Raw genomic sequence first — 16,560 nt, 5'->3', positions numbered from 1 at the left:
AGTAGTGCAATTTCTGGGTCATACGGTAGTTTTTAACTTTTTAAGGAACCTCCATACCATTTTCCAGACTGGTTACACCAGTTTGCATTCCCACCAACAGTACAAGAGGGTGGGGACAATCTTTAGACTACTTGCCCATTTTTGTGGAGGTTTATTTAGTTAAAACTGGATTGATAATATCGTCTACAAATACACTTAACCAGCCACACTGTATTATGTTACCATATGCTGATGCAAATAATTAGAGGAAATTACTAATTTCAACTCTTCCAAGTTGTGAATTCCCATTCTTCCCTTAGGATACCCCATTTACTATCTGTGACATGTGTCTAAATGATAAATGCAAAGTAAGGACATCAGTGTCAATTCATGTATTTAAAAAAATTAATGAAACAAATTTTTCCTGTTTGTAGATAAAATATAAATTAAATTTCTAATATTTTTCTGCACTCCAGTGGGTCATATTGCACACACCAATGAAGTACATATACCACCACTTTAGGTGTCATTGGTCTAGACATGAGGTAATGAACACCTTGTCAGACACTAGCAAAAAAAAAAAAAAATTAAAATGCATATCATACTATCTACAATACTATTTTTATAAAGGTTTTGTTTATTTTTTTAAGCTAAAAATTTGGGGGAAGATTTCAGGTATTCAGCACTTTGATCTTAAAAATACTGCTTTCATAATACTCTGTGCTGGAATAAGAATTTAGTTTCGGAGACAGAGAAAGAAAGCATTAAAAAGGTGATCTAGAACCTTTACAGGAAGATCAAACCTCCAAATTAGAATTCAGGTTACTGGGTACAGGATGGAAGTGAACATTTAAAAGTACTCTGGATTCCTCCTTGATATTTCATCACACTTTACTTTATCCAACTTCTGTCTTACCAGATTAGTTATAAAATCCCATGAGAGAGAGCAAGCGCTGTTCTTTTTGCCTGCTATATCCCTAGCCACAAGAAAAATACCATGTGGCACACAGTAGATGTCCAAAAAATATTTACTGAATGAATGCATAAAAGAATGAAGTGGTATAATTGAAGTCATGATTAAGAAACTAACTAATAAAAGAGAACTCAAAAAAGTGCTAAACATTGAACGTAAGTAATACCTACAGTAAAGCCATCAGAAGTGCCAGCAGAAGAGAATGGACAAAAGGAAGAGGGAAAACCAGGAAATAATAAGGACCTATAAAGGGTTGTGTCTTTGGGAAGGCAGTGAGTAGAGTCACTGTGGAAGTCTGAGAAAAAGCTGATGAGTTTATCAAGAAGTTAACTGGCAACCTCAAGAATGCTATTTAGGTGTAGTTATAGCAATAGAAGTCAATTGCATTGAAACAGGCAGGAGATGGATAACAAGGGAACAGAGGTGATACACGAGTCTTATGAATTTGTCAGTGAAACAAGAGAAACAGTATTACAGCTCTAAAGGGCTCAACAGGAAGAAGTTAAGTTTTTTTTTTTTTCCAAGTTAGGAAAATCTACGTTTTTGAGAAAGAGGATTTGGAGTTTTGTTTTTGTTTTTTTTTAAGATTTTATTTGTTTATTTGACAGACAGAGATCACAAGTAGACGGAGAGACAGAGGGGGAAGCAGGCTTCCTGCTGAGCAGAGAGCCCGATGTAGGGCTCGATCCCAGACCTGAGCCGAAGGCAGAGGCTTTAACCCACTGAGCCACCCAGGTGCCCCTGGAGTTTTTTCTATTAATGGTGGACACAGTTTTGTGATGCTAAAATGGAATGGACATAGATTATTGCAAATACACTTATTGTGAAGACAGATGTCTGGAAAGAGAGAAAGTGCTTTTTTACATGAAAATCTAAAATGAACAATAAATGAAAAACAAGGTTTCTGATTACATATTTCCTTTTTATATACATATTTCCTTTTTATATATCTCTAGGAAAGTAAGTTGAGATGAAAGATACATGGGGAAAATAGTTTTGGTCCTGGAGTCTCATTCTTTTGGAGTTACTTTAGAAAGAAGTGATTATTTCTGTCACCATCACAAAAAAAAAATTAAAAACACAAACATTTATACATACCTGCTGTTCTTCATGTCTTTAGGAACTAATCTTTCTGTCTTTAACAACAGGTACTGCTTCTGTGACTGCTTCAGTAAAACACTAAAGCACAAACATGAGCTCATTTCATTGCCTGCTGGGCCTGCGTTTTCCCAGCCCTAAAATAACAAAAGGACCCAGTGACAAAAAATAACATGGAGTGTTTTCTTTTTCTTGAAATACTGTCTCTCCCTCTGCGCTACTGCCCGTTTTAAACTTAATTCAAGCATAGGTTGGTATCATGAAATTTGCTTAGGAAGTTACTTGGAATCATGGGCTCTTGAACAGATTTCACATCATATTCTCATTTGTTAATAAAATTCCCCAGGCTGAGTACTAAGGGTTAAGAGTTGTTCTACCTCACTCACCATTTTATACTTCTTTGCGTCCTCCACCTGGCACTTTGTGTCCCCCGTCACCGCACATTTCACACAGTAGGCATCTAGTGCTGCTCCCGCAATCCAGCGTGTGCCCACTGCCTTAAGACAGTCACGAAGTCCCTGCAGCAGCAAATAGTTAACAGCGCTTCAGGAGGGGGTGGAGAAATCCCCGAAGGCTGTCAGGCAACCGAACTGAGAGCTCCTTGAGGCCAGGGACCGTCTTGTTCAGCAAGGTATCTCAGCACTTGATTCAGTCCTGGTACACAGAAGAGTCTCAATAATGCTGCCCGAACACACTCGGTGGGGACTCTAAATTCAACCGTATTCTAGTAGCAAACGTTCGCCGAGGGTCACCAGGCGTCCGGGATCAGCAGGGCGCGGGTGCTAGAAGACCACAGGGTAGCTGTTGGTTCTAATTTCACAGATGGTGTAATTCTATACTACAATTTTCAGATTTTCTCTTAACACAACATGGGGAATCTGGGTTGTCTCTGCTTTTAGTTTTCAGGGGCTTAAACGCAAATCGAGATTCCCTTCTCCCAGCTAACCGGACCCTCCCTCTTGTGCGGGCGTCGGAGCTTCCGGCGCGCCCCGCCCCGCGACTGCGCCGCGGCGGTCCAGAAGGGGTCGCTGTTCCCGCGATAACCTCGGGAAAGGCTCCACCCCGCGGCCGGCGCTGGCTTCCTCCGTCCGAGACCCCGCCCCATACGGCGGATTACCAGTCCGTCAGTGTCCTGCACGCCCATCGTCTCTAGTGCCGACGCTAACGCCCCACTGCCGGCGGAGCAGGCCCTGCGTCTCGGCCGCCGCCGCCGCTCGGGCGCGCGGCCCGCCCCGAGGCGCTGGTTCTCTCCCCTCGCCCCACCCTCTCGCTTCCCCTTCACGGAAACGACAGCTGCGGCGGCGGGGCTGGCGCCGCCTCCCTCCACCTACCACGTCTGCCCCCGCCACTGTCGCCCGGCGCCCCAGCCCGGCCGCGGCGCCTCCCCGCTAGGTCAGCCGGCAGCTCCGCCCGGCTGCCGCCCAGGATGAACATCATGGACTTCAACGTGAAGAAGCTGGCGGCCGACGCGGGCACCTTCCTCAGTCGTGCAGTTCAGGTACCGCGGTGTAGGGGGAAGGGGCGGTGGCGCCCGAGAGGGAGGCCAAGGAGGGGCCGCCAGAGGCGGCGGCGCTCTCCGCACCCGGCCTCACCGACTGGCTGGCAGGCCTGCGGCAGATGGCCTGGCTGATGGGCGCGGCCTGGTGCCCCTCCGGGTCCGGCGGCCGTTTTCTGACCCCCCTCCCGTTCAACCGCCGCGGCTCCGGAAGCGAGACGGGGTGGAGACGGGGCCGGGAGCGTCCCCCGCCCCTGAAGGACATCCAGAGTTCGGCCCCGGGCCGAGACACAGCACCGCCCTCCTTTCTGGCCCCACGACGACGGTGCTGATGTGGCCTCCCTCCCGGGGCGGGCGAGGACCCTGAAGACAGACCCTTCGGGCACCACCCCCACCCTTTCCTTTCGTCTCCCTCACTCTCCCCGCCGAGTCCAAGAAGGAAGTTTCCTTTTCCTGCCCCTGAACCCAAAGAGCTGCCAAGACAGCTCTCTCCAGCCCTCTCTCTCCCTCTGGAAGGACGGTCGCTGGGCTTGGGCGGTCCGCGGGTGAAATGGAGATTGCCAGTTGGCGTACATACTCCGCCAAGGCCTTGGGAAGTCTGGAGTTTGGGGGTTCCCACTCATTCTCAAAATGGGAAGCACCGGCTGTAGGACATGGAGAGGGGGAGGGGGAGACTCGTCTTATGCATGTTAGAGTTTTGTGTTTCAGATACACTTTAAGGGGGGGAATTTAGCTATCTCGCGGCTTTCCGCAAAGAAGTATCAGTCTAGGGAACTTGGACAGTTTTCCATAGTCATCACCCACGTTATGCCAACTCAGTTAAATCTATGAACAGATGTAAATTTCACCACAACATGAGTTATAAACAATCTGGTGTTTAAGTTAATGGCATAGTCACAGTAGCAACAACATTCTCTTTTGTAAAGAGAAAACACAAATAGTTTTCTAACATGCATACCATACCGATACTGAAATGTAAATCAGTTGTCCTGCCTTTACTCCTTTGTCTCCTTTACCCCAGTTTTATTGATGTAATTGATCTTAACATTGCACTGCTCTTGGCAAAAGAATGGTAGAACTAGTGCAAGGTAATAGCTGCCTATATTGTGAAAAAACTGTCAAATATTTGCAAGGCACTTGACAGATTACCTACTATCCTTTCTGTAATTTTGCCAGATAGATGTTACTAACGCTTTTTATATATGAGGAAGTAGCCTTAGAAAGGTTAAGAAACTTGATTAACTTGCATGGCTAGTAAATAGCCAAGTGCTCTCTGATCTACTAATTCGTTTCAAGCTGCTTCTCTCTTCCAGGATAGGCATTGCAGGCTAGAGAGACCTTAAAGATCATCTGGTACTACAATCTGAGCATTTCAACAACACTTAGCACTAAAGGCATGGGAAATTCCTTCTGAGCCTTGATTTCTCAGTTCCAAAATCTGCATAGTAATAAGCTAGCAGCCTTAACCCTCAGCTCCCCATTCTCCATGAAATTATAAGCTATATTGTAAAGACAAATGAACTGTATGGTTAAAATAATTTCTTTATTTAAATTAACCTACTTTTAATAGCTCAAAGACGGGGGGTGGGTGGAAAAAGAATGAGTGGTTGAAGGTCTGAAATGAATTTGATTTGTGAGACTTAATGTTAACTGAAAAGAGGCCTTTGGTGTTTGTTTTATTGCTGATTCCTAATGATTTTGTTTGCAGAGTGGAGATTTGACATTATGACACTTTTAAAGATGGGTATGTTTTCAGGTACATAATGCACAGTGCTTAAATGGAACAGACACGTGTACTGGAATTTGATTTAAATTGTCGATAGGCTTGATATAAAAAATCTAGCAAAATTCTCAAAAGATATACTCCCTAGGTGGATTTTAGTTACTTGTTGTTTCAGATTTTTTAAAGTCTGTCCTAATCTGTTGAGCTATCAAATGATTTTCAGTATTAAATACTTGCATGCCTACTTCACGTCTGCCTTACACTATTTTGGACACTGGTGACAGAGCAGTGAATAAAATTAACGAAACATCTGCCCTCCTGGAGCTTATAATCTAACAGTAAATATATCAAGTGAAGGAGAGGTGGTAAGTTAATGGCAGGGATGGCAGTTTTTGCCATGTTGTATAGGCATAATAATCATGGCAAGCCTTTCCAATAGGATCAAATTCCAAGAGACCTCAAGGAGGTGACAGTTCCAGTTTTTTGGAGGAAAAGCAGTTTAGGCAGAAGGAAAAAGAACGAAGACTGAGGTTCTGGGGTACCTGGGATATTGGTTAGGGAGGTATAGCCATAGGATAGGCAAAAAGTGATAAAACTTAGGTGAGAGTGATAGCAGGGAAGGTTCGGAATCTATTCAGTATTCCTTCCCAGACTGGCTCTAGGTTAGGAAGGAAAGGTGAGTTAAGGGTGTCTATAAGGTTTTGGCTTGAGCCATTTACTGAGAAGGGAAAAAATTCAGCAGAAACAGACTCTTCAATATGTCTTTTTGTATTAAATCTGTTAGAAATAGAATCTGAAATATTTATGTATAAACTATATCATGTCTGAGGATTGCTTTAAAATATTTCAGAAGAGAGAAAAGTTGAAGCATTGACAGAATGTTGACAGTTACAAAGCCAAGTTTCAGTATACTATTAAAATTTAGAATATTTGGGGCGCCTGGGTGGCTCACTGGGTTAAATCCTCTGCCTTCAGCTCAGGTCATGATCCCAGGGTCCTGGGATGGAGCCCCACATCCGGCTCTCTGCTCAGCAGGGAGCCTGCTTCCTCCTCTCTCTGTCTGCCTCTCTGCCTACTTGTGATCTCTGTCAAATAAATAAATAAAATCTTTTAAAAACATTTAGAATGTTTGACTTTTTGCACAGTACTTTTTTTTTATTACGTAAGGGAAAAAAATTCATTCGAAAACATAACACGTGAAATTTGGAATGTTGTGTGGTAATTTTCAGCAAAAACACTGCATTGTCATTTTAGTACTTAGTCAATAACTGAATTTCCAGTCAGATTGCACTGACATCAGCATAGTGTCAGGTGCCAAGTTTCATACTAAGAATAGGTAAGAGCTATGCCAGTTACTCATTATAAGCAATAAGAACAGTAGGAATGGAATTCAGCTTTCACATTTCTAAATAATAATTTCTATTCAAATTATACCTTAAGGAATAGGCCATTCTTTGCGTGACCAACTGCCATATCTTTTTTCATTTTACTTAAAAATTTTTAGGTTAACAAGTAAACATTCCCTGTTTTAAAAAACAAAAACTATTAAACATACAAATGGGTTTTACCACTCTACTCTCACTCATAAAATCTGTTTATATGTCTTGCAACTTTGAAAGAATGTTGAGGTAAAAATGTATAATCAATAGGAATATTCATTCCTTAACAGTATGTTTGGGTGCTTTTGTTATTCTTAATCCCCTCAAAATAAAAAAATACAAAAGCTTCAAGTAATTTGACCTCCATGAATTGTTACTTTATTAGTGTCTTAAAAGCTATTTATTCTTACTGTATTTTTGGTACAGACTCCTTAGTTGAGCAGCCTTCTCTTTTCTCTCACTCATATATAAACACTGTATTCCTATCAAATTATTTTTTAATTCCCAAAATACTTTGTACTTTTCTAACTCTTTTATTTTCATACAGTTAAACGCATTGTGAATGCCCTCCACCCCCTCCCTCTTTGTGTATTCTTTCCTTCCCTCAAGATAAATCTTAAAGTCCATCTCAGACCACAAGAGCTTGATGTGAACTCCTGTGTCATTTTTAATTCTGTACGATCATGTGGCATGATCTAATAACTGTTATGTAAGGTCCCTTGGAGCTATAAAATTCTGTTACTCTCTGACTTTCACATCTTTATTAAGTTTGTATGTCCTGAGGAATCAACCATTTCTTATTCCCCTCTCACAGTATCCAACATTGTTCTTTTAAATTTTTTATATCATTTTAGCCAAGCAGTGTATCCATATGCAAAGTTTACTCTTTGAATCATTCAGCATGTTAAATGATCTTGTTATTTTTATTAGTATTTCTCTAACATATCTGCTGAACTTGGAGTTGACTAATGCCGGTCTGAAATATTAAACTGTTTAATTCAGTCTGTATTTATTGAGTACCTCCTAGGTGCTTAGCACTGAAGTACAAAGATGTGTGAGACCTAGTTGATGCCCTCAAAGACTTCATAGCCCCAGTTGTCATAATTATTTTTATATCATGCATATGATATAAAAGTTGTCATAATTATTTTTTCTTTGTAATAAATATCCATTTTTTGAAGTATTGTTCTGTTACTTCATTTGATAAATGTTCCAAGTGGACACATTTTTACTTCAAAATTGATACTGAAGCAAAACTTATGCTCACCATCTTTAAAATAAGACCACCATATACTTCCCCCCCCCAAAGTTTTCAACTTTAATTACTTAGGAGTTTCATTTTAATTTTCTAACATTTCCTTTGACCTAACGACTGAAGTTATACTATGAACTTCATGAATGCTATTTTCTGAGGGGGGAAAAAAGTCTTTAAAATTTAGTTGCAAGCTTGGCTTTCATCTCTGATTTAATTTAACAAATAATGGTGTGTCTAACCTGGAGAGTTAAAGATGAATACGATACTGCCCTCAACTAACTCCTGTTAGATCCTATCTGGATGGATTTCCAACTTGGCTAAACATTGGTCCAAGCCCTTTTGAAATCCTTTTTCCTTTATGGAATTTAAACTGTAACAACTTTACATGTATCTCAAATTCTAATAAAACTTGTCACATTCAAAGTCCATACATTTTCTTATTATGTAAAAACTTTGCATATTTACTGTTACCTAAAACATCATATCCTTTGGTATTATTGGTCTTAATTTAGTAAACTACTAGATAGAAGACGGTTAACCTGATGTTAAAATAATCACCTGTGAGCTTAGAACAGTAGTTCTCAGTCTTAACTGCACTTAAAATTACCTGAGGAATCTTTACAGAATACACCCCAGTCTAGTTAAAGTGGAATCCTTGGGATTGGATTTGACATCATTGTTTTTGAAAGCTTCCCCAGGTAATTCCAAAGAGCAGCCAAAATTGAGAATGAGTTGAGAAGGACCCACTTTACAGTTTACTAACACATTATAATCAAAATTCATGTTATACATTTTTTCCCCAAGAAGTTTAGATAACTTTGAAAACATTACTTTACCCAAAGAATTGATGATGAGAGTTCATACTAAATAGATGCCTTTCATCACAAAGCCTTTTTACCTGTTGTCCTTTTCTCTTTGTTGTAAAGCATGGTATGAAATCCAGGCTCCATGTTTCATACTGTAGGCTATATGGCTATCCTGTAATAAAGAAAGGATCACAGTGCTTGGCATAATGTGGCTGAATCATAGTCCTTTCCTTAAAGCAATGTTTACAGAAAATGTATAAAGAGAGGGGATTAAGCTTTTTGTTCTCATGTCATTTTACTGTATTACTAATGAAATAATTATGAGAGAACTGTACATCAGATAATATCTAGGAGAACATTGGGTTTGGATTTCTGTGATATATTCTGACTTTCATTGTAGGTTGTTTTCACAAAGGTTTTTATTAAAACTACTAAACATTCATTAAAATGCTTAAAATCAACTATAGTTTTTAACAGCTGGTAGGAGACTACAAACAGTAATGATGTTAGACTTAGATTTTTGGTATTGGGGAAAAGGATTTTTTTTTTTTTTTTAAAGAAAGAACGGGTCTTTTATCTTTCTCAGAAGCAAACCGTTATTATCATTTTATGTTTCTTAAGATCATAAAATCCTTGATGGCAAGAACCATGTCATGTGCTGATTACACATCTCACATGCAATAGAAGAAAATATATAAGCCATAAGTATTTTCATTAACCATTTAAACCTAAATTTAGTTGATATAACTCATCATTTTCTATAGTAAATGCTTTCTTAAAATGTATTAAGGAAAAATGTATTAAATGATACTATATTGCTAATATGTCATACTTTCTGGTTAATGATGGAAAAAAATCCTTAAACCCCTACAATAAAATCATGGGAGATAATATATCTTGTAATTAAATTATTTTAATGTAATTAAATATAATTTTTATGTAATTATATATGAATATATAATATATAAAGTAAATATATTTTAATGTAATTAAATATATATTTAATAAAATTTAAATGTATGATTTCAACTTAAATATATGATAACATTAGTAGTGTTTTTCTGTACTCCTGCCTTTTTTTATTCCTTCCAGATAGGATTAAAGTTACTCTTAATTTGATGATTATTGAATACATGTAGGAAGTCGAGGTGGGCTGTAAGATCCAGCTGACCAGAGTGCTGTGAGCAAAGACACAGGGGCTAGGAAGAACTGAAATATATTTGTATAATGGTAGTAGAAAATATTAATATCTTAAAATCAGCAAATATTTACTGGAAGTCTTATAGTGTAATGAGACTATGATTGAATAAACATGTGAAATTGAAACATGATACTGACACCTTAGGCAAAATGTTTATCAATAAAGTTTTGATTCCTACCTATACATTATATTGATTCTTACCTATATATTTAAAAGGAGTTTTCTGGAATATTTGATATAAAATGTACAGCTTAATATATGGCATTTTCTAATATACTAAGCCCTGACACTGTTAAAAACACAGAAGTTTAAAAAAAAAAGTCCTTATAAATGATCTTACTGAGAAAAGAAAACGTTAAAGACAAAAGATAAAACAAGAACATATATAACATACTGGAATTCAAAGCACAGAGTTAGGTAGAGTAAAAGAATAGCAACTGTTTTTACTCCCAGAAAATGCAAGTAAATATCAGACTTTATTACTAGTACTTAACAAACTGCTCACATGGGCTTTCCTACAGAACTGCTATTTTCTAAACTGGTTTTCTATAATCAGACTTTACCTCACTCATGCTTAAGCATTCCTTATTTTTTGGGGTTTTGTTTTTTACTCTTCTGAGCTAAAATATTAAAAACCTGCTTACCGTGTTTATAGGATCTTACGTTATAAGTCAGTTTACTCTATTACTTGCTCAGACTCATACAAAAAATGGCTTGTTGCAAATACTGAGCTTTGCAGTTATACTTTCTGTCTTTTCACTTAAAAAGCAAAGTATTTAATGAAAGGTAGTATAATGAGAATCATAAAGGAGATATTAAATAATTAAGGAAAGGAGTCTTCTGACCTAAAGTTTGAAATATTTTATTTTCCAAATAATTAGCTTTCTAGTTGTTGGTTCTCTGAAATATTATTGGGAGAAGATTTGCCCTGAATCCTAACTTGTGTTAGATAAACTTACTGATGAACTACTGTTTATAAATTGCTGTTTATAAACATTTTTAAGTAAGTTCTAGCCTATACCTCTAATTCCATTGTTTCTAAACCGTGTGTTAGATAAAGTTTAACATGATTTTATGTACTGAAGAAAATAGGCCTGTAAGTTTGTATTGTTTATATAATAGTTTTCATTTAGCTCTCCTGTAAACAGCAACCATGTCTTCTAGTTCTTACGAGAGTGCCTTGCACAAAAACTGACCTACTTAATACTGATTTTTAAATTATGAGTCTATGAATTGTTTTAATTCATTCTTGGTTGTTAAATATAAGTTAAGGACTTCCATTAAAAAAAGTAGTATGTATAAAAATGGTGCTAATGATTCTTCTAGAAATGCAACTGGAAGATAAATCATCAGAGAACTCTATATGCTGCCCTTAGAATCCCTCATTTCTTATCGTTCACTCTCAGGTCAATTGTTACCTGCTCAGAGAAGGTGTCTGTCTAACCACCTACATCTCACACTCAGACTCCTCTTCCCCATGTCCAGACCAAGATTGCATATCCCTCTCCCCCTCAAGCCTTCACTGATTCTCCTGTTTCCTTCCCTCCCTGCAGATTGCATTCTTCTTCCTCTATATTCAAAGTCATTAATTCAGTTAATTGTTCAGTCACTTGCTCAAGAAATAATAGGACCACCTGTGTCAGTCCTCTGTCCACTGTCTTTTTATCTTTGTATTCTTATTATCAAATTATTTGTTGTCTGCCCTCCTAAGAGCAGAAACCTGTCTGTTTTTTCTGGCTGCTGAAACCCTTGTGCTTAGAATAATGCCTGGCACACGTGAAGATGCTTAATAAATACTTGTTGAAGGAATGAATCAAATAAATAGATATACTCTCTTATTAAGGTGCTGTGTTAATAATTTGTTCTACTGGTAGATCATCTTTTATAGGTGATGTTCACCTGGGTAAATTACCCTCTTTTTTTCCCCTTCTGTTCCTTGCTTTATCTGAGAGATAATCTATTTAACTGTTAGAGGTAGACTTTGAACATGTGAAATTCTAACCTATCCCTCTGTAGAAGGTCTATAGCCTCAAATCTTCAGGGATCCGTAGAGAATACCATAGTTCTCTCTTAAAAGTGAAATTGCAGTAGTTATCCAACTGACCTTGGCATCAGGGTTTTGATCTTTTGCCCAATGCATCTCCTATTCCTCTCCTCAGTTACAGTACACTGCAAGATTGTGGGCTTAGGCAATAGCTTTGGAAGTGATATTCTCCGTTCCACCCACTGGTTGAAGGCTTGGCTACAGGCCAGTCTCAAAAAGACCTAAGGCTTTACAAAAGCTATTGAAGCATTTATTTCTAGCCCCTGAACAAGACCTTCAGTGGGGGCTTGTAACCAGACTCTAAGAATAACATTCTAGAGGACTTTTTAACTAAATATATTAGTTCTGGTAATCAGAAAGTATTAGGCCAATAAGGATGCTAAAAGAAACATAATAAAACTCAGAAAAATGGAGCAGCAGAAGATATTTTAAGAAATGAAAGGGGAGAAAAAAAGTAAGGTAAATATTATATTCTTTTAGCCAGAAATGAGTCATGGCTAATGAGTGTAGAATTAGTGCTAGCAATATGCCTCTGTTAAAATGGGAGAAAGCCACCTATTCTAGAGGAAAAATATACACTTATAAACAGCCTGAGTCATCACTTCTGGTATTTAATTAAAAGTCTTCAAAAGTCTCCATAAAATTTACATGGTAATCCTTTTATCTCTTTACTTGTGTATGGGTAATGCTGCCTTCCCTCAAAAACCAACACACTCAAGGTAATAAAAATTGATACACTGAGTATATTTAACTACATATTATGATCTTTAACAAATGCTCTTCCATAGTAGGAATAGTGTATGTTCCAGAAGTTAGTCTGTGAATCAATTGTTGGAACATATCCTGAAGAAACAACTTGAATGATAGTTTCCCAAAACATCCCATAAAAGCCTATCTAACTAGGTGTGATTAAAGTGCCACTAATATAAAACCATATTAAACATAAGCAGCCCTTTTTAAATTCAAAATAATAATTACCAGGCACTGAACAAAGTGATTTACATACATACTCTTACTTAATTCTCAAGGTACTGTACGTTATGTATCAGATACCTAAGGAAAAAATATTCAAAAGCCTGTTTAGGTCACAAAATTAGTAGTGCAGTCAGGATTTGAATTTAGTACTGACTGACTTAAAGTTCTTACTACTTACCACTATACTAACCTACTTTATATGTAAGAAATATTTACATACTTTATATACCAGGCAGCATATAGATTTTCTAGAGTTTACCCCATCCATTCTAGCAGATGTAACCTTAAGAGAAGGTCAGCGTAAGCGCCATAAAAAAGGTACGGATAAATTTCCATAGGGGCAAAAAAAAGCATTCGGTGCAATGGTTTACAATTATTTGTATGTTCGGGACTCTGGGTTTGAGTTATTAATTATTGATATAGGTTCCTAAAATGTATTTGAGGTATATTTAATTTTTTTTGTAATTAATAACAGTTCACAGAAGAAAAGCTTGGCCAGGCAGAGAAGACAGAATTGGATGCTCACTTAGAGAACCTTCTTAGCAAAGCTGAATGTACCAAAATATGGACAGAAAAAATAATGAAACAAACTGAAGTGTTATTGCAGCCAAATCCAAGTAAGAAACTTTTTACCTTTGTCTGCCTTATTGACTAATCTGACTAAAGGATACTGTTAGGTTTTTTTAAATGTTAAAAAAAAAAAAAAAACAGGTTTTGATGGCTATTGGAAAACAGAGTTTTTGGTTTATGGCTTTCAGGTGTATGGGTTGTGTGTGTGTGTGTGTGTGTGTGTGTGTGTGTTTACTTTTGGTGAAGAAAACACACCTCTTTGTGTACCCTCTAACAGATTGACTGCTTAGGTTTTCCATGCCTTTGTAGAATCTTTTTGAAAATTTAAGGGAATGAATTTTGGTTTTGAGAGAGAAAAAGAGAAATACAAGTGCCCCCCCTCACCTTGAGGAAGAGGGAAAGAGAATCCTAAACTCAGTGTGGATCCCAACGTGGGGCTTGATCTCAAAAAACTGAGATCATGACATGAGCCAAAGTCGAGGGTCAGGAGAATCAGCATCAGGACAGTCAGCAAGCACCTAATGAATTGAGCCACCTAAGCACCCTAGAAGTGGCTATTAATTTTAAGAGTCAGGAAGGGCTATGGCAATAAATTAATCTTCCTTTTCATAGGGGGGAGAATTGTCCCTAAATAATTAAGGGAAAATTATATGGAAACTTACATAGTTACCAATTATTTATGTTAAGTTTGATGTTTTTACATAAATTATTACATTTGATTTTCAGACAAGGTTTTTCAGATCACCCATCTCAATAATTTATCAAATAAGGTACATGATTGTTTATTAATTGCAAATCATAAGTTAGCATTTTATACAGTGTAGAATAGCTAATTAGAAGTGGAAATGGAACTAGAATCTGGTGCATCAAAATCCAGTCTTTTCACTCTGAGCTTTACACATCAAAACTGAAGAACAAGGGCAGCAATTGCTTTCCTCCCCATTTTCCCCAGTGTTGTGACCATGTTGTGAAATGCCATAAGCTCATTTTTAGATACTAAAGTTCCAAGCTTTAATCTTTGTTGCTATTCTATGAACCTAAACAAAACATGAGTAATTCTGTACCATTTTAATTAAATCATGGTAATCTTTTGAAATAGGCCTTCTACACTTTTGAGTGAGGCCTGTTATCTTTGGGCACCATGTGGTATTTCTTATTTATTTAAGGCTACTTAATTTATGTACCAGAGCACCTTAAAAAAGTAGTAGACATGGGGTGGCTGGGTGGCTCAGTCCTTAAGCGTCTGCCTTCGGCTCAGCTCATGATCCCAGTGTCCTGGGATCAAGCCCCACATTGGGCTCCCTGCTCTGCGGGAAGCCAGCTTCTCTCTCTCCCACTCCCCTTGTTTGTGTTCCTCTCTCACTGTTTTTCTCTCTGTGTCAAATAAATAAATAAATAACCTTTTGAAAAAAAGTAGTAGACATTTTTCTGTATGTTCCTTGCTCTGTCCAGAGTTCTTCACATAAGTAGTCTGTTCTACATATTTTTCTGAGTGGCAGACAAACTCATACACAACTGGTAAATGGGAATTTCATTAGTATAAAGTTATAGTGGCTCATGTAATACAGTTTTACATTAGTGTTTTTTTAAGTCTAAAGTAGTAAACAAATTTAGATATTTTTATTTGTTCTCTGATTATAAAGTTACATAGATTATGAGTGGTCAGGCCCAAACCTCTTTTACCTGTGACTGCTATAATTTTTAGGGTGTGATTTTCCACAACCTAGCGTTTTTCAAAAATATCTATCACATTATAGCAGTATTGCCCACATATTCTTTTAAGATTTTATTATGGTCTATTGATGCCCTATTGAAATGAACATTTACTTAAAATATGCCAAATGTTTTACTAACTGAACGAAGTCAACATAGGATTCAACTTTAAACTTTTGACCAAATAAGTAGAAATGCACCAAAGCTAAGAATGACTCTCTTAGTCAGAAAATGAAATTCTGAAATGTAGTTAGCATCTTCTAAATGGTTATGTTTTGAACTGACTCATTTTGGTTTGAACTGATTTAAAGGTTTTTAAAGTCCTGCTTAAAAACTTCTGATGCTGCTCCAGAGTCTACCACAAAAACAAGTATTATTCCAGTAGCCTATTTTATGTATTATAATTAATGCTTATGCTGACTCTTCAAGTGTTTCTATTACTGGTTCTGTTCACTTTTTAAGTTTTCAGTGCACTGTGTGAAACTTCCACTTGTGGAGGAATTATCTGAGATGTTTAGAAGGTGCCTTTTTTTTTTTTTTCAACTTCTCTTTGGAGGATAAATTTGATTTATAGTTAATTATTACTTCTGGAAAGTGACCTTTTTCTCATTTGTCTCTGTCATACCTATTAGGCAGGTGTGCAGGTGTGAATATTTTGTATATTGCACTAACCAAGCATTTATTCAGATTTTACTGATTATTTTTTTCCTTTCCATGTATACTAGCATTCTGCTATTTCTTTTAACCTATCTCATATTTTGACCTCATTTTTAATGGCGAAAACTTTTGAGTGAATACGTGCTGAGAGGTATCTATATATCTTGTACTTTAAACAAGATTAAATAAAATTAAGCCATGACTTCATATTACTGATGTCGGTCTGTGACTGTTCCAAACCTAGGTTCTATTCCTTAATTTCCCATGCCTATATTTAGACTCTAGGAAGGAGAGCGAGCATGTGAGCAAGCAAAAGCATGATAAAGATATTAGAAGTATGTGACTCTTTGGTTCTAATAGATATTATTAAATATCCATATTTTCTTAGCTGGAAATCCCTGGTTTTGAAATTGAAATGAACATACATTCAAAGTTAAAAATCAGACTGTACAAAGAGGCAAAAGCAACTTCATTAGACATTGGGTGAACAACGCTTTTAGAATCTCATAGAATATTCATCATATGATAGTTTTAATTTAAGTAAATATTTTTGTGCCAAAATATTTTATCAGATTTCTAAAGTATAAGTTTCATAGAGCTATATAATATTCTAATATAAAAATTAAAAATTAAGTATGAAGATATGTACTTAAAAATGCTAACGTCATCTTATTTTACAGGGTGATAAATGG

At 37.2% G+C, this 16,560-nt stretch overlaps 1 protein-coding gene across 1 annotated transcript in view; it reads left to right on the top strand.

Annotated features, from left to right (window-relative positions):
- The first annotated feature begins 3,088 nt into the window (after nt 1-3,088).
- SH3GLB1 (SH3 domain containing GRB2 like, endophilin B1) overlaps nt 3,089-16,560 on the top strand; it is a 38,021-nt gene continuing 24,549 nt past the window's right edge. Inside the window, exons 1-2 of the mRNA XM_080801342.1 lie at nt 3,089-3,548; nt 13,404-13,545. Coding sequence (XP_080657468.1) covers nt 3,477-3,548; nt 13,404-13,545 — 214 coding nt within the window. The 5' untranslated portion in view covers nt 3,089-3,476. The remainder of the gene's footprint in view (nt 3,549-13,403; nt 13,546-16,560) is intronic.

This window comes from Martes martes (assembly GCF_963455335.1).
Source record: "Martes martes genome assembly, chromosome: 4".
Lineage (NCBI taxonomy): Eukaryota > Metazoa > Chordata > Mammalia > Carnivora > Mustelidae > Martes > Martes martes.
Note: the sequence above shows the minus strand (reverse complement) of the source record. Positions and strands in the feature narration are given on the sequence as shown.